Here is a 22,125-nt window from a genome sequence, read left to right as displayed (position 1 = left end):
TGAGTAATTACAGCTTTGTGTTTTCAGAGAAGTAAGCAAATTCCACTGACATGTCCTGCTCGCACACAAAGATGAAAACCCCAAAGGTGTACCAAAGGTGCCCAATTTAGCTTCATCCACCAATCTAGTTTATGTGGTTCTAATTTGGTCATAAAACAACATCTCTAGTGGACCGGAAATTGCCATAATTACCCTAAAATGCCCGCTTCAGTACAGTTCATGGAAAATTCCCTTTGCTTTTTTTGGGCAGGGTTTGTTGTTCTCTTGTTGTGGGTGTATTCTTGATAAGACATGCCTACCAGTACCCAAAGAAATGAAGCTTTGATCAAAGTGCTTCGGAGGCAAAATTTGCAAACAGTTCAGTGCAGGAAGCCAATTTTCAATCACACAGAATCAAAATGTGAAATTGCCACTTCAAAACTAAATGGGAGACCTCTGTCTTCGGACATGTGTGCTTGAGATCTTTTTGCGAGTCTACTCATGCCTACCAAAAAGTAGCTATAATGAAAGCGCTTCAGCGGCTGATCCCCCGCCCCAACCACCCCCCAACACCCACACACAAAATCAACATGAACACGCTGCTCAAGGCACATAGGCTGCCGCTTGAATTAAGTGTCTTGTGCGTGCATACAATGACGCTGTTTGTGCGTACGCACCGGCGAGGAGGAAGGTGATGAGGCAGGTCTCTTTGGGCATGTACAACTTGAGGCGGGAGCCGCTGAAGACATACTCGACCACCGCCTCGGAGCGTCCGGCCCGCTGCAGGAAGGGCAAGAACTGCTTGGCTTTCTGCGTCTCCTGGCAAATGAGAAAAACAATACGGGGATTGGGATAAAGATTAATTCCACAGGTTACTATAGGTCTAACCAATATTTGGTTTTAATTTATTTTCACAGCAAACAACGTTTGTTGGCAGAAGTAATAAACGTGAGTTTTGCAACTTTTTATCAAAAGCAACCGAAATAGACAAGACAGACGACATTGGTGATGGTGGGGGTTGTGCAGGCTTTTTTTATTTATCTTTTTTTTTGTTCCCCCAGACATCTTTAAATCTTAGTCAGGCCTAATGAAGTCGACTTCTCAGTGACACGTCTGGAAGCTCATGCAATCCAAAGTAATTCCCAATCCTGCCTCTATATCAGTCTGCAACAGTGACTCACATCTTTTTTTTTTTTTGCAATGCCCGGGCCAAAATTACACGCAGATGGGAGGGTTGGGGTAAGTCATGTGTATTCATGCAGGGCAGGCGAGAGGGGCTAGGGAACATAAACGCTAAAAAATAATTTAATATGTGCCTACTGCAGGCAATAAGTATGTAGGCACAACAGACCAGTGAGTCATGGCCCGGTGGACTCTGTTTTTCAGTTTGTGTGTGTGTGTGTGTGTTTATGTATGCTGTAGAGTAGCCAAGGGAGTGGGAGCAAAGGCTCCGAGGTAAAAAGATGATGGAGTACAAACAAGGAAGCCAAAAAAAAAAAAAGAAAAAAAAAGAAAAAAGAAAAAACACATTCACTTTCATGTTGAGTGGATGCAAGTTAGAGCTTGCAACCCGCCAGAAAATAACAGATCTATGCAATTGCCATGTCAACATGATTGGGTACGGTACCAAAGCGGAACATCGACATGCACTGCAGCACATGAAAGAAGTTGAGAAAACCAAAATATCTTCTGTGCCTTTGGCGTGCCAACTGCAGAAGAAGAAATGTACCTAGGGCTGGGTCAGATATTTTTTTACCCGAAAAATGTTTTTCTCCCCTTACTGTCTTTACACTCACGACATGGCGGCAAACAGAGAGGAACTAATTAACTTCAAGAAAAAGTCAACCCAAAAATATTATCTACAAATTTACAATAATATGTTCTATGTGCCCCCACTAGTCCAAACGTGATTATGATTAATATTGCGTTAAGCAGTTAAGTCCACCTGTTTATTTTCCATCTGATGAGGCGGCCAGTTCATTGATATGAGGTGGTCAACACACTGCAGTCCGCTAATTGATTGACAGAAATGTGTGAATGGTAGCACTGACTTCCTAAAAACGGCGGTCTGATACCTAAATGGTGGACATTGACACACTGTTGGATTGGCTACCAATTAACTGATTTCTTGTTTTTCTTACTGTAATAAATTCCCTCCACTCTCCTCCGCTTCATTGCCATGTTATGATGTTATGCTATAGCTACTGCAGCGGTATTGCACAATCCTGCCGAGAAACACAAGCCAGGTCAGGCTGGCGCATTCCCGCAGTGCTCGGTGAGAGCGCGGCTAAGGAGGCACAAGAGTCCCCCGCCTGAACTGCACCCACTGCGGTGCAAAGTAGCCGCACGAGTGGGAGCCGAGCGATGCAAGCACTCTTGATCACGCCGACACAATCGGCGCGTGGGCGGGGACACAGCCTAGCTCGGCACATGATAGGGAGATCATTACGCAACCTTTAGAAGGTACGAGGTGAGTCAAGTGCTTTACCCACTCTGCTGAGTCTCACACGTTCGGCGTGCACAAAGCATGCCTGCTCTATTTGCGGACGCCACCCACTCCATGTTTTTAAGCTCTAAGCTGACGTATAGGGAGTGCGTGTATTTCTGTGTGCATGGGCGTGTAGAAATGGAAAGAAGGGAAAGGGGCTTCTAATGGTTTCTATTTTTATTCTTTGATGAAGCTACTCGTTAACATTCGTTGAGGCTACATTTTACCACCAGCCAATCTCTGGTACCTTGATTCACCATCAAGCCAGCTTTTTCAAATGATGAACCGTCAGTTTTCTTCCAAAGCCACAATTCTTATCCAAGACACAAAATAAGACAGGTCGTAAGCAGCTGCTGTCGGCCACCACTCACGCCCTGAGTCTCACTCAGTGAGCCAGAGACACATATCCAACACACAAATACTGTAGTATGCACACAGTGGGTGCATTTGATTAAAAAATATATATATTTGTTTTATATTGCCTTTTACTATCTTGCCTTGGTTAAAAACACATCAATTGATTTGATATCAGATTAACAAACATGCTCATGGAAGGAATTAAACTCTTAAGTCAAGGTACCGCTGTATATTGTTTTGCTCTTCCATTATTAAGGCTAATTAATTATTGAGCAGCGGCTCCACCACCGGCCGCAATTACTCACGGCACATCGGCATTGCATTGCACCTTAAGTTGTGTTGGCCGCGGATAAGGCGACACCGTTCTCACATAGTCAGCATCGCGTTCCCTCGTCATGTCATTTGCAATGGAGTACAAGTTTGCACTGAATAAATTTGGCAAAAATACAACTCAAGTACCCAAACTTACACAAAAAGCCGAGAGCCTAATTAATTTGCCCAAATGTCTCTCGAGTGGCCACGAGTGCGATGTACAAGAGTGCTCAAGTGACAGAGACAATGAGGCGCTAATGTTTCCAAAGTTCAATTTAGAGTCTTTGGCGGCCTGGACTATTAAAGTGGTTCATTAAAATGTATAAGGGTTGCCTCAGCGACACGTGTCGAGGCATAATGTCCACTCCAGTAACTGTGAATTTTAATAAAGACGTACAGTTTTGTGGTGGACGTGTGGGACTTTTTCCAAAGATGTGATCATGTGGCATATATTATGATTGAAAGATGGATCACAAGTTTGGACCGATTATTTACCTGCTGTATTAAAGGGAAAATAAAGATTGTCATTCCTAAGGTGTAGAGTGAGACACTTTGTGGACGGTCAATTGTTTGAGCAAAAGTTGCAAAGAGCTGCACCAAACTCACCCAACCATATAAGTGACGTCACAATGTAGGTACCTACGTATGGTGGGTATGCTACATAAAGGTTCGAGCAGGACACTTTGTAGTCTCTCAATTGGATACTGAAAATTCTAAGTGTTTAAAAAAAAAAAAAAAAAAGAAAAAAAGAAGAAAAATAAAGAAAGACTATCTGGAACATTGGCGTCTTAATACAGATGTCCATTTTGAACAAAACGAATCAGTGCCCAACAGCGACAAGATAAGTAAAATATATAAAAAGCTCAAATAACCATGTCCCTTTTTAATAGCAAGTGAGGAGCATCCATTGATTTTAAAGAGCTAGCATTAATTGTTCCCATCATTGCACGCCAATGCTACCCTATCATTGGGTCTGGCAAATGTCAACAGCTGCAGCAGTGGACTGGGAGTTAATAAGGCACTCGTGACTTCCTAATAGCCAGACAATGTCTTATTTGGGCTGTTTTTGGACACAATCCCTGCAAAGTTGTTGAGAAAGACCTACCCCAGAGATATCTGCCACTCTGTGAATGGGAACCTCCTTCTTGCTGTGCAGCCCCTTTCCGTTCTTGATGGCCCTGCAATCAAAAGCAGCAACAACATGAACTCAGAATATTCACATGAAAGAGGGTATTTTTATTTATTTTTTTAACATCTACTTTTTCATGTGTTTTAGCACAGTAGAAGTGGAAACAGCGTGGTGCCTTTAACATATCATTGCATCTTTTCCAGAAAAGGCTTTCTTCAGGCTTTGGTTTGGCTAATCTGAAAATAGTTGCAGTGTCACCTGTTACTATGGCATGCAACTAACAGCGGGTGCATAGGGAATGTTTAAAAAAAAAAAAATGTCTGCAATTAGGCGATGAAGGTGCTTGCTTACTCAACTGTCAATGTAGCTGCATAATGTATACCATCAAAGCAAATAAATAAATAAATAAATAAATAGATAGATAAACACCATAAAGTGGACAAAAATGGCTAAATGCAGCGACATGGAGCGAAAACTGCATTGGGATTGTTTACAACTTGCTGCAATTCTCCACGCTCGGTAGGCACTGTTGCTTTGGTTAGAAACAGTTAAAAAGGGGCTCAACAGTTTACAATTTTAGAAAATAAACAATTTATCAGCCGCCACACACTGCTTTCGAATCTAACTATAACTTAACCGTCGCAAAAAATGACAGTTGGTCACTCAACTCCCCTCCCTGCACTTTGGGTGATGTAGCAAAGGGGCTCCTTGCGATAGGAACTGTGTGAGCGTGTATCATGTTCTGAGCTTCCTGATGTCCTATCTTATACCGTATACCGTTTATTTTTAATACATGGTGTGTCAGTCAAGGAAGAAGCAGATTGCTACAGAAAGAGAACATGGGTGAAAATAAAGATGAAAAACTGTAGACATATTGAAAGTTGGTGCTCAATCCGATTCATTTGAATGTAACCGGCAGGATACATATCCCGCTCGCGTATATTATTACCACATGCTTCGTTATTACATTCATGGTTAAGTATTGTAAAACACAAGAGGCTGTGTCTCACCGTCAAGTTTGAACAAAAATGACGGGTACTATATGCAAAACCTCAAAAGCAGGAGAACGATAGCAATCTGCCACTTTTGCTTCTACATGCTACATACCACGCATAAGAGTGTTTAATCGCTGGCAGGGAGAGAGGAAGGGTGGTTCCTTAAAGGCACTAAAAATACAAGCAAGCCTAAAGACAGAAACCTCTCATCAGCTCTAATAAGACCCCGCTGGGGGAGGGAGAGATTATGGAAGAGCAGGAGTGGGAAAAGGGAAGGCCAAAGAAGGACAGAAAAGCAAGGTGCGAGAAGAGAGAAAAGGAAGGCAAGCAGAGAGAGAGAGCGAGAGAGAGTGGACTATAAAAGGAAGCTGCATCTGCCCTACCTATAGCCAGATCTTAATCTATGGCACAGTAATAAAGCTTGCACTAAATCTCCCCACTGCACCGCCATATAATTGTATTCATAGCAGCTGTATAGAGGGAGCCAGAATTCGGGCACGAATGTGTGTGTATGTGATTCGAAATATACCAAACGTTACCCGGGGAAACAACAACAAAATGATAGGCTGTGACGTGCAACTAAAATAAAACACTGAAAAGCCAGTTTTGGATTACCCTCACGGTTAAAGTCAATTTCATTCAACATCCTGGCTGTCAAGGTCACACATACAGGATGTGGAGATTGTTTGCAAGAAGGATCAGCGACAGAATATGCAGGTTTATGGTTTGTTGCTCACCGTGCCTCCGCAGCCAGCAGCTCGTCGTAGTGCGAGGAGCGCTGGTCGTCGTCCTGTCGATACCTGATGACTGTGGCCAGGCCTTTGCTGACCAGAGCCTCTGCGATGTTACTGTGGAAAACAACGGGGTATATGTGTGCAAACGTTTTAAGGTAGGTTCCACTTAACTTAATTAAAAAAATAAAATAAAATAAAAAAAAAAAAAGCTTTTTACGAATCTGAAGGCCGATAAAGCTGGTATCTTACTGAGCGTTGAATGTTTGCGAACGTAGTGAATTTAGGGTTTTCATCAGGATTTGTAAGATGTTCACAGACAGTTTTTACCTGGAGCAAAGACATTTTGAACACAAACAGACAATTTTTCACTGTCCGCGAAGATCTTTTCAAACCTTTTACAAAACCTGACATAAACCCCAAATTAGCTACATTCTCACACATTTGTTGCTCAGTGAAATACAGCGAACTTTTCATTTATGGATTTATTTAAAGTTCCACTTTATAAAGACGATGCTGACACTGGGAACTCCCGACACTTTATAATAATAAATAAATAAATAAATAAAAACAAAAAAATAAATAAAAAGTAAATTAAGTAAGAAATTATGCAGAAATTTTAGGAACCGTTAGGTAACTATTTACTTGCTCAATTTTTAATTTAGCTTAACATGTTGATGATGCATGCGTATGTGTATGTATGTATGTGTATGTATGTATATATATATATATATATATATATATATATATATATATATATATATATATATATATATATATATATATATATATAAGCTGTCAATTCTTTATATGTTTAATAATAAAAGAAAGGACAATCTAAAAAAAAATTGACACTAATATTTTCTCTTTTACTACAAATGAATATTGGCTTGAAATATCATTATTGTCTCCTTGACTACTAATAATCGGTATCAGTATCAACCTTGAAAAAACATTTTGGTCTATAAGTAATCGAAATGGCATCATTGTGCTATGAACCCGGGGTTCTCATTATTTTGTAGCCCGTTGGGTACTTACATGCCACCAATGGTGACTGTGGCACAGGTGCGCTCCGAGAATGCCGGGGTGCTTTCGCCTGGGCCGGTGGCTGCTCTGATGTAGTCCACTGTCACGTTGACCTAAAAATAAGTACATGTGTGAAATATTCAACTAAAAAGCAAGCACAAGTTATAGTCTTAGTAATTGGTGTTGGGGGGTGTTTTGACTTGTGCAATGGGTGGTGGAGGAGGAAGGGGGAGTTCTCAAGGTCACAACCAGTCAGTGTGCATCATGTCAGGCGTGAGCGCAGACCTCCCAAGAGGATGATTGCGGGTGTGTGTGGGCACAAGAACACACATGGTTGAGAACCCACAGGACTCAGGCGCTGTGTTCTCCACACAACTCCCTCGAGAGACCGATTCAAACACCCTGGAGAAAGGCTTTTGTCACATGACTCGTGTAGCGCATTGGCTGCATGTCACAAGTTAGGAAGAGTGGATTTGAATGGCACACACAATTGCCAATTTTTTGAGAGCCTCAAGAGTCAGCCAAGTCAACATGAGGTGTGGCGGTGAGTGGTCAGCTATTACACAATTATCTGTGCAGTATTTCAAAAACCAATGTCACGAAAAAAACAGGCTGATGCGTGAGATCAACACATTATGGTGAACAGCAGCATGTGGGTCATCATCAAAGGCCAGTTTTGTATAACATGCTCCAATTAACATGTTACAATTGTGTTTGAGATCGAATTATGGAAAATCAGACCGCAACGATAAAAAATAAATAAATAAATAAAAAAAAATCACAACGTGGCACTAGTTAATAAATGTTTTTATATAAATAAATTCTATGCTCTGGGCAGGATCAGAACGGTAACAGACGCCACGGCATGGTCCGACGTCATTTTATTATGTAATAAGAGGATGACATGAAGTTGTATGAAATCGCGCATCATTTCACCGTTGCTGGTTTCTGTGTAAAAAGCTGGATCTTCTGTTACTGCTCGAATACAATACAGCAATCTTGCGGGTTCTCTGCGTAAGAGAACAGCGGGTGTGTGTGAGAGTCCAATCAAATCAAAAAGGTGCACTCAGACTGATTGAAAGAAGATCATTTAAATTGTTTTGTACCAACCTAGTGGAATCGTAATCGAGACATCAACATGAGAGCGTCAGGCAGTGATCATCCAGTGTTTATTTCAATTTACTATTATTATTATTTTTTTTAAAAAGGTTTGTTTTCATCTTTTGTGCTAATAAGTTCCATCGTGCTGTCACTAATGAAATTTCTCTTCAGTGGAGCACAGCAGCTCATGACGCAATAATGAACTCATTATGCTCAACTTTGGCTCTTGTCTGATGGCGTGCAAGGTATTTAAAAATAAAAAAGGGGTCGGGGGGTGGTGGTGCATGAGGGTCGCTTGTGGAATAGTCCATTTCTACAAATATCAAAATCCTGACAAGCCTTCGGGTAATTAAATAACAGAATTTAGTGCTTGTGTGTTAAAGACCTCCGACTAGCAGCCATTGTGAAACCATGCAAATAAGTCTTATTTTCATGTTGTAAATTCATTTGAACTTGCTCGCCCCGCAGACATCCTCCAATGCCTCGTAGCCTAAACATGATACGTGCTTTCATGACATTCGCATTAAAATGTGAGGCAACTAAAACACCAGCTTTCTACATTATATCTGCGTTTGCCTCTAAATTCAAATTGTGCCCTGTGTGGCCAGGCAGGTGTGTTTGAAAGGAGAAATCTTCTAATGAGAGATGCGTAAAAGGTGGTGATTAAAACGGAAGGGGAGTGTGGATAAAATGTTGTGATAAATACTAAAAACCAAATCTAATGTGTGATACAGTCTAAAAGTGGCAAATTGGTAACTAGTTGCACATTAAACAGGATCCAAAAACAGATTATTCATTTTAAGTGCCTAACAAATCAAAAATTGTCACATTTGAAAAATAACTGTAAAAATGTTTTATATTTTTCACTGTAAACAAATTCACCTTTTCATAATATATTACACTAAAATATAAATACTATATATACGCTTTAGCATTTCAATAGGAGTAAAAGCAAGATTTTGCAGAGTGCTTTATAAAAAAAAAAAAGAAAAAAAAACAGTAAAACCATTTAGTGGGTTAAAATGTGAAATTTAAATCCAAAATAAAATCTCAACAACTGCGATTGGCTGGCAACCAGTTCAGGGTGTACCCCGCCTACTGCCCAAAGCCAGCTGGGATAGGCTCCAGCACCCCCGACCCTTGTAAGGAGCAAGCAGTTAAGGACATGAATGGATGGATAAAATCCCAACAATAATGAATGTATTAATATTTACATCTTAATTTAAAAAAAAATTAAAATTAAAAATCGAAAAGGATTATTTCCAAAGGGATGATTTTTGCTCCTGTGAACATATGTGGTTTTACCATGTAAGAACTTGATTGGATAATTCATTCAACAAATAAAAGAACTAGGAAAAAAAAAAAGCTAACTGCCATAAAATTTACCTGAATCTCTTAAGAGTTGTTAAGAGTGTTAGAGTTAATTAAGAGTGTTAAGTTGTGTGAAGGAGTGGGTGAAAAATTGGAACACAAAAAAAGTGCAAAAGACGTGTGCCAAGACAATCACTCGTTTTGGCGAGCGAATCAGCCACATTTTCCGGATATTATTCAATTCATCCTCATCAGGTCATTAAGCAAGACTGAGAAAACCAAATCAATAATGGGATTGTACGTATGAATCGGGATATTTATTTGGTGTTTATTTCATTTGGTTGAATGTAATGTCGCACAATAAACCGAGCAAGGCAATGAACGAACGCTTATACTTGAAGTGGTCCCCTTAAATCATATTTCAATTGCATGTGCAACCTTTCTCCATATTCACACGTTGCGCTAACAGTGCTAACGCGCGAGCAGCTGCACATAACAGGAGCCACTTTTGAGCCCGCAGGATTATCCGAATGTGCTCAAGCCTGATAAGTGGCTTAATGCAACATCTCCACTGGATTTTTTTTTCTTTGCTGCTGCTGCTGAGGCTGAGACCCAGGCATACACAACAAGCACTACTTATAAAGTTAACCAAATGGAGCTTTTTGGATTATGTCACCATGCAAACGCAGCTATTTCAGATAGGACAGGGATATATCATATATACACACACTAACATGAGACAAACGAAAGGCGAAGAAAAACTACACTTGCTTATGTTTTAACTAAAATGTAGAGCTTATATCATCAGAATTGTCCGGCAATATATATGCCATTTGTTGCTCAAAAATTGCCATTTGTTACTAAAACATTGCAAGTGATCGGCCAAAGCGACTCAACTGGACAAAAATGCAGTTGGTGACACCTCACTGCACACAAGGCGATTGGCACTTAAATATAATACAATATAATTAAATAATCAACTTCCTGCAATGGGGTAATAACATTTTAAGGCGCCACATCCAGAGTACGATTATGTCTTTGTTGAATTTGAAATTGGGAAATTGGGCGAGAAATAAAAGCAGCATTTCTATGACAGAGATTCTCTAGGCTTTGCTTTTTCGTCCACGGGTATTTGTGATATTATAAATGTATAAAGCATTATTGTAAAATGTATATGTATGTATAATGTATATACTGTAAACACTATTGGTGCAGCTTCCGTAATCAGTTACAAAACAAAACAAAACAAAACAAAACATGCTTATCAATTAGCCTACAATCATCTATAATTATGTTAGGAAAGCTCATTTTTGATTGGCTGTTAAATCTGCAATATTTTTATGTCTATAAGAATAACAGTAAAACTCCAGTTTTTTTCTCAGACTATAATCGTACAACAAAAACTGAAACCGTTGCACCCCTAGTTTGGATATAGTGATATCCCAGTAAATACACGAATTACATACAATATTAACATTTGTTGAATAGCAGTCATTTCAGTGATTAGAGTGGCCAACGTGGTTTTAGCAACAATAAAATGCCACTTGAAACATGGTGTTGATAAGTTTAGTTTCATGATGAATTCAATTGACATACGAGAATACTGTGCTGAAACAATTGGTCCACTTTGGAGATTCCATCATGCTTTTCATGATTTTTTTTTCCATAAGAAAATACACTAATCATCCTCAGAAATCAAACCTGGGGCCCCACATTGCTGAAAGGAAAATTGAATATGCAAATGACATGTTACTGATAAGAGATGAAAATCACAGCGCCTTCCTTACAGGGATGATGAATAGCAGCTTTAATGGCGAGTGAGCGAGCAGCGCTTTATTCCGCTGAAGCCGAGCTGTGCAGCGTTGTGACTTTGAGCTTTAGCGCGCCGCTACTCGTGCCTTAATGCTGAATAATGTCCTGGAGGGTTTAGTGGAGCTTGTTTTCTCAGTGCTGTATCTGAGCTTAAAACCGGTAATTCGACGAATGGAGGAAATGTGCCAAGTCAACCTTTTCTACTGGACAAGATGTGCCTACTGTAGATTTTGCGCCTCGAGAAGGGGACTCTCATTGTGCATGATTAGGTCAAAGCTAATTATCTTTGTCTATAAAAATAGATTTGACGCAGAGCTTGTCTCCATCTCCTAATGCTCCTCCATGAGGCTTAGTGCTTCAGAGACAGCGTGACAGCAAATGGGTCGACCAAACTCCCCAAAACGCAAAGCAGTGCACTCTTAGGCCCACCTCCGCACGACGCAATTCCCAAGTAGGTCAAGGTAGCACAGATGAACATGAAAACCTCCGGGGGTTAAGTCGTTACGCTGGAAAATAAACACGCTCCCAAAAGCAAGAGAGGGGATGGTTTAATTCAAGCTAATTCTTTCCCGGTTACCAAGGCCACCGAGGAGGCTGCCACCTTCAAAAAGACTGACTCACTCTCTCTCTCTCTCTCTCATTTTCTTTTTAAGTTTTTGCACTTGTGTATTATAAGGATTAAAAAAAATAATTAAAAAAAACTAGGTTGTTTTGGCTCTTCATTTTAGAGACTAAGGGCGCCAACTTGAATCACAGACTCAAAAACACAGCTTCATTTACACAACAGTAGTGCATTTTTATTTGATTTTTATAAAAAGTGATTAAAATGCTGTGGTTTTGGCGACTCTTTTACACAGTACCACCGCTATTAACACCACTTTAGAGAGCAAAACGCAAACAACTCTCAAAGTTTTTGAAAATATTTACGTTATTACGTCCAAACACTGAATTATTTATTTATTTATTTTTTAACATGTTTTGGACATCTGTTTCCACATTTATTTTTGAGAGCAAAACGCCAACTTTAAAAGGGAGAGGTGGAGGAGGGAATCAAAGTGGCATTATTTAAAAATATATATATATTTGTTTTATAAAGCCTCATTTGAGTATTTTTTTCCCCCAAAATTATAAGAATTTTTAAAATAAAAAGAAAATGTTTAAAAATCAGAAACAAATGTTTCTATACAATAATGTCTTCTGTTTGGTTTTTCTTTTGTTGTTTTTAAACACAGGTCACCCATCAGAAGTTTGTTTGTTTAAATAATTGTCTCATTATTGGTGTTTAAATATTCCCATTTCCACGAGTCAATTTTTCAATACACATAATTTAAAATTTTGTCAATTTTGCTTCTAGTTTATAGACAATGTCATTTCAGAGAGAAAAATGCTAACATAGCAGGTCTCAAAGTGCAAGTTTTGAAATCTTGTTCCTGTACAAATAACAATGTCACTGTTTTTTTTTTTTTTTTTTGCGCAATGATGCTAACAATGAAAACAAGCATCAAAAATTGCAGAATGTAAATGTTTCATAGTGCCTCTGTAACAAAGAGCCAATTTGCCCCGAGCTCTTCAAGCTATTGATTCAGCGGAATACAGAAAGGAAGCGCGCTCCAATTAAACAAAACTTGAAAAAAAGGCACTTGACGGGAACTCGTCTTTGTCCTTTTCAAAGTGGATGGCGCTTTAGAAGTGTGTTTGTGTGTTGTTTACGTCCATGCAGACAACACACACTGGAGCAACACGTAGTGCCAGGTTGTATTGTTTTCACACCTTTAAAGGCAAATTTGTTATTCCGAACCCACGCATGCATCCATTATTCCCCTAAAACAATGGTTACAAAAAAAATAAAAAAAAGGCACTGTTCAAAGCCATCTTGCATCTCCATTTTAATGAGGATGATTAAAAGGACATATGAGAGGATGGGATTGGATATGAATGATCAAAGTTAACTAATAGGGCAGTTTTGGAAAGGTAGATGATGGCACGAAGTGGTTGGTGTCGCGGTGCTGTTCAAACAGCGGTGGGTGCGTATGCGCGCAACTCAAGTGCTCTTTACCGTGGCGGCTGTGGCATGCTGGTGAGTAAATGATGGCAGCCGCCTGAGGTCTACGGGCCCGGCAGATCGATAGACACAAGAGGGGCAAATCAACACTGCTTGTTTAAAAGGGTGCACCGAGCCAATGGCGAGCTCCTTGGCTTCCACTGTGCGACGACTATTTACCATTCACAAAAAAACATGTTTGCGACTTTCAGACTCGGGGGGGTGGGGGGCGGGCATTGTTTGGTGCTAATATGTTGGTGGGCATCAGTCAATGATGGGCTGTTTTATTGACGGATTTGCTCACCTCTGTTAAAAAGTTTGGCAAAGTCTATTCTAATAAGTCGTATATGCGCTAGTTGGGTCGAGATGGTGCGGGGGTACGGCTTAAAATTTTTGGAAGTCACAGGGAGAGCACAAATGAATCCATTGAAAAAGGTTTTCCAGGACAGATATTCCCTAACTGTGGCGCAAGCTCCCTCCAGTGCGTGCGAATGAATAAACGTGCATTGGCAGCCACGTATAAAAGCGACTTTTACATCCAAACTGGCTGAAATGGGGTCAATTGATTGGTGGGCACAAAGTCTGAAGCGACGGCAACAGATAGATGTGGAACTCAAGGGGGTGCAGCAGCTGTGTTGAGTTGTTGAAGGTGTATTGATTGTTCCCACAGACCATGTTTGCTACAAAGAGAGCTTTAAAAAGTCACCTTTTTCCCAATGAGCTTCTTCCTGAGGAACTCGCGGGCTTCGAACATGTATGGGATGTCGTAGAGTGGACGGAATCGCTTGTCTTTGTCCTTGTTCTTCTCCTGAATGGAAGGGGGGAAAAAAGGTCATGAATGAAGAGAATACGGAGAATAATACAAGCGAATAATGAGCTCAGCTGCGCGAACTCTCGCTGCGACACACAACTTGCCACAAAACAGTCGCCCACGCTCTGACACAAGCGCCGCAAATAGCAGCCATTTGCATTTTGAAAAAGCGGCCGAGGTTTGCTGCATACGACAAACACGCGTTCGGTGACAGGTGCTTTTTTTTTTTTTTAAGAGGCGGGGGGCGGGGGCTGGAATAATCAAAGAAATGACAATGGCACAGTTGGAGAATAAAGACAGGCGCTAACGAGGACACAATGAACGCCTGGTGGACAACTTCCTGGTTGTTTGTTTCGAGGAACGTGGCCATTGTTTAGTCTCACAAAGAGGCACTAGCATCACCCAAATGAACACACGAGCCTTTGGATAATTATTCATTCAGTTTCATTCATGTGGGAACGACGTGTGAAGATTTGAATAACTTTGCTTCATAATTATGAGTTCTGCCAAGAAGTGTACCGGTACTTCTTATCGATCGACATCAGTTAGTTCCTAACTTCCTTTCTACAGTTAGGGTATTCATTATCATTTGATATATGTTCATTTCCTGCTTTTATTGCATTTTAATGAAATCCCACACATTACAGATTCACAATTTGAAGAGCAATTTTGCATTTTAAAAATCAGGCCAAAGCCACTTTAAACCTATTCTGATTCAGATCTGCTGATGAAAACATTCAATACTATATTTTTGTAATATGATTGTAGGCGTGTTTTCATTTTACTTTAAATTTACTCTTATTGCTTACAGGACTGTCTCGGAAAATTAGAATATTGTGATAAAGTCCATTATTTTCTGTAATGCAATGAAATGAGCAAAAATGCCATACATTCTGGATTCATTATAAATAAACTGAAATATTGCAAGCCTTTTATTGTTTCAATATTGCTGATTATGGCTTTTTTTTTTTTTTTACTTGGTCTGAAGAAATATTGTAATATTTTGAGATAGGATACTTGAGTTTTCTTAAGCTGTAAGCCATAATCAGCAATATTAAAATAATAAAAGGTTTGCAATATTTCATTTGATTTGCAATGAATCCAGAATGTGTGACATTTGTTTTTTTAATTGCATTACAGAAAATAAAGACCTTTATAACAATATTCTAATTTTCTGAGACAGTCCTGTATGTTTACTTTACCTTCATTGATGAAAAGACACACATTCCAAACGGCATTACAGCATTAATAGTGCTGGGTCAGCTGGACCCAGGAAAAGTTTACTTATCTGAAAGTGCCTGAAACAAAAAGATCCCAATGAACAGTCTCTCGTTATTCACTCAATTTCTGTATATATAGTAATAACTCCAAAATTGCTAATAACTTCTGATTCACGATGGATAATTCCCTCATTCCACCCCCCATTTTTATTAATTCATTCTCTTTAAATATGGTCGATTTGACCCGTTACATAAGTGGTGGGCTGATTATAGGATAATGGCCTGACTCGAAGCTCTACACTATGCTAGCTCTGAACAATACGCCTTTTTTTTTTTGTGGAAATCCCTCTTTTTAGGGCAGCACATTTAATTAAAGACTTCCAGCTGATTGTGTGCATCCTGAGGGAGCTGAATAGCGAGAACTCGAAACAAGCAGCTAACTTCAACAGGGAAGTAAAAAGGATGGAGGGATGCAAAAAAAAAAAAAGCTGAGAAGAATCATTTCTGGACTAATAAGCTGTTTCACAGCAGAAAGGCAGTGGTGTCACCGAGGGCTGTAAATGTCAGCACTCTAAGCCAATTAGACGCAGGGAGCCAGAGATGGGAGGGGGCGCGGGGGATGACAAAAGGTAGCACTTCTCCATCTTTTAGAAGGTTAATGGCGAGCGGCGCAAAAGGGTTGGAGGCGGCAGTGACGGAGGCAGACGACATGAAAATGAGATGAGGTAGAGAAAGCGTGGATGAAGATGTCACCATACAAAAGCCTGCTTCTTATTAGCATGGTCATTATAGCCATGTCAAGGTCAGGAGGTGTTTCAAATAAATGAGTTTAGTCTAGTCTAGCCTAGCACACGTTACTCCTGAAATGTAAAACTGTGACATTTAAGTGCTCTATGAATAAAATCAAATTGAGCAAATGGACTTTTTTTTTTTTTTTAAACGTCTGTTTGTTTTTAACAATTTAAAAGTTAGCTACTGGATCTGCATTGAAACTTTCATGAACACCTTCGACAGTGTGTCGACAATAACAGATCCCATTTGACTGATTCAATTTTCAAAACCTAATGAAACAGAATGGCATTATATGTACTTTTCGAAAATAAAGACTTTTTGGTTCTTTACTTTATTTGTCTTTTATTAACCCTACAAATGTGTCAGATCATTTTTGCCTGACCCTGTATAACTACATGCATTAAAGTAAAGCACTAAATGTTTGCGCATGGCATTCAGAATATATTTGCTCATGTCAAATTACTGGGACCATTTTTTTTAAATTATGCAATTAACAATTAACTAGCAATTATCAATTACTTAATTAGAAAAAAGAAGAGGATGAGTGCACAGTGGATCAAAAAGTGTTGAAGTCGTCCTCATAACATTAAATGTCGAAAGAATTAACACAACAGGTGCTCTTCAAATTTGGCAGGCAAAAAATGATTTAAAAGTCTTTTAATTTAGTGATTAATCAAAATTCTAAAATGTGATTAATCTGATTAAAAAAAATGTAATCGTTGAAAGCTCCAATTATAACATATATGTTATGTACATATTCTGTTGGAGTGCAAGGTGCCTAAACCCGTCCGACTTCCGTGTTTGGCAATTCTCTCCCTCAAAATCGATGTGCCAAGTTGATCCACGCATATCCGCTGAAATGTACTTGACAATATACATCGGTGGCAGTACACGGTACCATCGCGAACAAATCAGTGGCGATGCTACCATGAGCCACATGCTGCTTCACCCAAGACATTTGCACCTACGACTCCCACCCAAAAAAGGCCACAATCCTTGCTGCCTCCAACACTGAGGCCAGACGGGAGAGAAAAGTGACAACGGTGGCGTGGTGAAATTACCGTGACAAGGCTAAGTCTGAGCGCATCACCCGTAAACTGCGCTAATGCCGCCCGGGGAAGGAGAGGGAAGGCCGGCAGGGGAGCGTGGGAGGGCGGCGGCGGCAGCTCATGTGTCTCAAAGCGTGACCCAGTAACATCAGTTTGCGCTGGCTGTCCTGCGGGGGAAGCTCTCGTTCTATTTGGGGTAAATTCCCTTCGTCCCAAATTAGCCGCCATTGCTCGGGAATGGTCTTTGACTCCCGTGGCGAGCCATGACGCTGGCTGGATGTTACAGCTGCGAATGTGCACATGCTTTCGGAACATCAAAGACGGAGGCATGACTCAGGAAGGGTTGGCAGGACAATGCGCAAGTGTTTTTGCACATTGAGACTTTCAGTTTCTTCATTTTCAAGCCATTTTGGATGCAATGAAAGAATCGAAATTGAAATTGTTTTCAAGATACATACACAAATTCAAAGAGCCCGCACATGATTGTCAATTACTAATAGTCAGAGACTAATTGTCAAGGCAGCTCCATGCACTAGTGTATATTGGGATGGGTGTTATACTGCCCCCAAATGGGCATTGCACACACCAGAAGGAGAAACACTTCTATTGAATTGAAGCAAGAAACGTGGCAAAAACAGTTTTACATTCTACTTAATTATGTCTTATCTTATGCTTTTATAAAGTACAATATTACAGAGTGTTATTTGAAAACACAAAACAAGTGAAAATGTCTAGCCCATTAACATGCAATGTGTTGTCAGTTAATGCTAACGGGCAAAGCAAGAAAGGGACAACAGCAGCAACAACAACTAAAAAATGGTGCACCAGTAACTCAGGACTTGGGCAGCCCCCCGCTTCCCTCCCCCCAACCAGTGTCATCTTCGTCCCAAATTAAGGGGTCAAGACATGTCACGCCAGACCCGGGGCGCGCTGTGGGCGCACACATGTCGTGGCAGGATGCTCAGATTGGGAGGGACGGGGGGACGGAAGTGTGGAGGGGGGAAACAAAGTATATTTACGGCAAAAAAAAAAAAAAAAAAAAAAAAAGAAGAACTAAGGCTGCTTACATTGGTTTAGTTTCTTCATATTTTTATGATACACAGTCTAAAAATTCATAAAATGTTCATTACCTCTTTCTAGGAGATTCTGACTTGAAGATTCATTCATACTCCATGTATTTGTTCATAGTGCTAATGCAAATTTATGAATGAATCAAAAAAAAATATTCAAAATGATCACAAATGAAGTATATTTCATTTGATTTCACGCGTTTCTGCAAAGTAATGTTAAATATGATTGAAAACTAAAGTTATCCCAGTAGGAAAATGACATGTAACATAAGCCTTTAGTTTTTAAGGCCAATTGCATCAAATCTAAGAAGTCTTCTTCATTAAATTTGTCATTATGCGCCAAATCCACGCGCACATTTTGCACTGGTATCTTTTATATGTGACATGCAATGCAAACAAGGCCATTTTACATTTATTTTTAGGCAATTTGTTGATTTGAACTACCTTATGTGCACACTTAACTATTTTAAGTTAATTGGACAACAATGTGGCACTATTTAAATGATTAAGTGCATCTTAAAGGCTAATTGAGGTCTTTGTTTTAGATTCAAGGAAAAGAGTGATCCTAATGTTAAGCCTTGGTGTCGGTCTAGAATGAGATTGTAGAAAAACATGCCGAGTTTAGACTGTTTGGTAGAGCGTCAGCTTTATAAAATGATGCAGTATGTCCTTAACCCAACTTAAAAAGCTCATGGGTACAAAAATACTGCATGCAAGCGAGTGAGCAGGAGCAAACAATGAGTCACTTGGGTGGCACTGATGTCCCTCTTCACTCTTTTTTTTTTTCTCAGCTGCTACAAGCAAACGTACAGAAAAAATAAAAACAGTAAAAAATACAAAAGCAAGAAGAAGGGGATGAAGAAAAACTCCCAATTGCCGAGCTGGAAATGATTGTGCCATTGCGGTAACAGTGAGAGGAAACATGACTGGTGCAGCCATGTGTTCGCCTCATAACAATTACTGTAATCATCACACAAGGGAGGGGTGAAGGAGGGGGTGGCAAGCGGTGGCAGTGGTGGTGGTGGTTGGAGGTGGGGGGTGGGCGGTGGTTCGGGGGTTTTAAAAGGAAGCAAAAGGCGAGGTCGGAGGGGCTGTCACACTTCATCAGTGCACTGCTAACATAGCATTTGGCCCCGCTAACCCCACTAAAGTACACACAACCGTTGCTTACACAACAAAAGTTCACAAAAAAATAAATAAATAGTGGAGCACGGACCGCCGCCAAGGCAAACTATTAATAAACAAAAATGGTGTATTAGTACGCAGACTATAAGCTGTTTATTTTACATTTTATGTGCCAGGTGACACTGATCATGAATAACTGTCACGACTGAGCATGCCATGGACTTGACAGCAGATTATTTCTAGTTGTTCTCAACTCATATTTATTTTAAAAGTACTTAAAGAGAAACAACCACAGCAGTAACAAAAAGCCATACATGACTGGATACGCTCAAATTTGATCGTAAACAATCAACTGCAGTTTTCTTATGGCCTTCTAATGGAAGAGCCTTTAATTGTTCTGTCACTGACATAGATAGATGAACACATATATATCATTACTAGTGTATAAATAATTTTCAGACCAATTAGCCATCTATTGTGCAAGGTGGCAGTTATTGTGACTATCTGGCAAAAGGTGCGATTCCGTAACATGTACATCGCCTCCTTCAATTCGTCTAGATAGAAATATCGTTTTGACTCAAATGGCGCGTCTCAAGTTCCCATCCGTCTGCCTGTGCCAGCTCACTGTCGACGGCCAACAGGGTGTCAAAATGTGTCGAGTGGCAGTCCGGCTGAGAAACGCACCTGCTACGACCTCTCGCTTGCCTCCAGCCCGTGGGCGAGCGTCCGTCTGTGTGGCGTCTAACAAGGCTAACGGGCCATAAATGTGTTGACTTTTACGAGTAGACTGCGCTTTCAAGCTCGTGGCAGAGCTTGGGAGGGCTATCATTGACACAGAATCAATTATATATTATGAAACATGTTTTGATGAAATATCAATAAAAGGCAAGTTGCTGTTAGACTACGCTTGTCATCGAAGGGCTGCCGAAACATCAAGTCTCTGCACCGCTGCCATGGCGACGACAAGCCGAACCAACTGGACGGCAGGCAGGTGGTCCTCGCTAACAAAGCTCAGCCTGCAGGATGCGAATGAACATCTATTTAAAAAATAAATAAATAAATATAAAGTGTAGCTAACCATTAAATTGAGCGCCCTTGAGCAACATAAATTCACATTTGTTCCTGCACCTTTTTTTAACAAGGAAGAGGAAAGGCCTCCATCTCTATATAGTGGAGAACTATCTGTTCCGAAGACATTAATCCTTCTCGACTGTGCAAGTTTTCGGGGTGACTTTTGGATGATTCACTCCAACTCAGACATGCTATCAGTGATTTGTGTAACTAACAAAAAAAAGGTCTTGCTAGAGTATGAGAATGCAGTGCAGTGACTCACTAAAATGGCTTTCATTTGCAGACAGACTCCACAAATAACAAAAAAAAGCCCACACTATTGTTATTATTGGCAAAAGACATTTTTAAATATGTTTTTTTACTGCCCTTTTTATTGACACATTTAATGTTTGTTTGTTTGCAGCCTGGATACGACAAAGAAGGTTGCCATGCGAGGCAACCCAGCAGCGTGTGTATAGTGTTCGTGTGTGTAGTTTTAATCTTAAGCTTCGCCTCGCTCTCTGCAATGCTGCAAGCACTGGGCGTGTGCCAGCAGCATCTTGGGGGGTGCCACCAAGTGGTTGTGGAGCGTTCCCACGGTCATTTGGACAAGGTTGGTGGGATGCTGTTAATTGGCTCTTGCTTTGCTTCTATGGTATACCAAAAAGGTTCAGAGGTCAATTTAAACCGTTGGCTGTTTTGTTGACTTAATAAAAAAGAAAGGTAATATTTATACTTTTACAAAGAAATTATTAAGTTAGAAAAATCAGAAATAACATGAAAGTATGATAGACACAGCAGGTCGACATTAGCATGTATTTTGTGTGCTTTTATTTTCCCGTACCTCGCCCTCAATCCTAGGGGGCCGGATGCTGGACAGGTGGATAGTCTTGTACTCTCCCGAGTTTACCTTGACGACCATGGCGTCGGCGTTGACAACCTGCATCACCTGCAAAAGGCACAGAATGAGGAAGAGCGTTAAATAAAACATACAGAAATGATTTGGGAGGGGAAGGGGACATTGTCGACAAGGTTTGAAGGACGGAGAGAGGACGCTGCATGATCCAGAGAGAAGACGAGAGATTTAAAACACAAACAAGCTGTCAGAGATTGGCCGGGAGAGTGTTATGTTGCTGTCGAACCCCAAGCGGACGGCCATATTTCACAGAAATATCTGCAAGTTTAGCTAAGGACACCAATTGCTGATTTGGTTGTGTCGCCTACTTGTGCTTGGGAAGCAGGCAGGAGACTTGCAGCTTGAATAGAACAGAGATGGCAAATTTGTACTGTAAACGTTAATGTTTGAAAATGCAGATTCGGCAACATGCAAATGATGTTTTTGTTCTGAAATACTGCACTTGTGCAATGTAACACTTCATGTATTCACATTCAAAATTTTAAGTAAGGAACAAGAAGTATAATGGCCTCACACTGCTGCAGAAGCACACAATGCGGCTCAGCCTCTGGCTCACAGACGTCACGGCAAGCAATATGCTTAATAGTTTGTCTGAAAGAGCACAAAGAAAAGAAACCAGCCCCACAGGACTTAGCTTGACAGGCTAGCTCCTTAGCAATGCACCCGCCCCAACTCGACTCAATTAGAATCCAAATGGTCTCCATTGTTACACTTTGCAAGCGGACAGGACAGCTATGTTTTTCAAAAATATATTTATCTTACTACTAGTGTGATGCATTAGCATAACTTGCTACGCTGGGACTCGGGGGC

General features: G+C 40.3%; 1 protein-coding gene across 1 annotated transcript in view; it reads right to left on the bottom strand.

Moving 5' to 3' along the window:
* snd1 (staphylococcal nuclease and tudor domain containing 1) overlaps positions 1-22,125 on the bottom strand; it is a 132,756-nt gene that overhangs the window by 95,339 nt on the left and 15,292 nt on the right. The window contains exons 10-15 of the mRNA XM_077500097.1: positions 21,244-21,348; positions 13,989-14,090; positions 7,030-7,130; positions 5,998-6,108; positions 4,242-4,314; positions 657-798 (exon numbers count right to left, since the gene is read on the bottom strand). Coding sequence (XP_077356223.1) covers positions 657-798; positions 4,242-4,314; positions 5,998-6,108; positions 7,030-7,130; positions 13,989-14,090; positions 21,244-21,348 — 634 coding nt within the window. The remainder of the gene's footprint in view (positions 1-656; positions 799-4,241; positions 4,315-5,997; positions 6,109-7,029; positions 7,131-13,988; positions 14,091-21,243; positions 21,349-22,125) is intronic.

Source organism: Festucalex cinctus, chromosome 16 (assembly GCF_051991245.1).
Source record: "Festucalex cinctus isolate MCC-2025b chromosome 16, RoL_Fcin_1.0, whole genome shotgun sequence".
In the NCBI taxonomy this organism is placed as follows: domain Eukaryota; kingdom Metazoa; phylum Chordata; class Actinopteri; order Syngnathiformes; family Syngnathidae; genus Festucalex; species Festucalex cinctus.
Note: the sequence above shows the minus strand (reverse complement) of the source record. Positions and strands in the feature narration are given on the sequence as shown.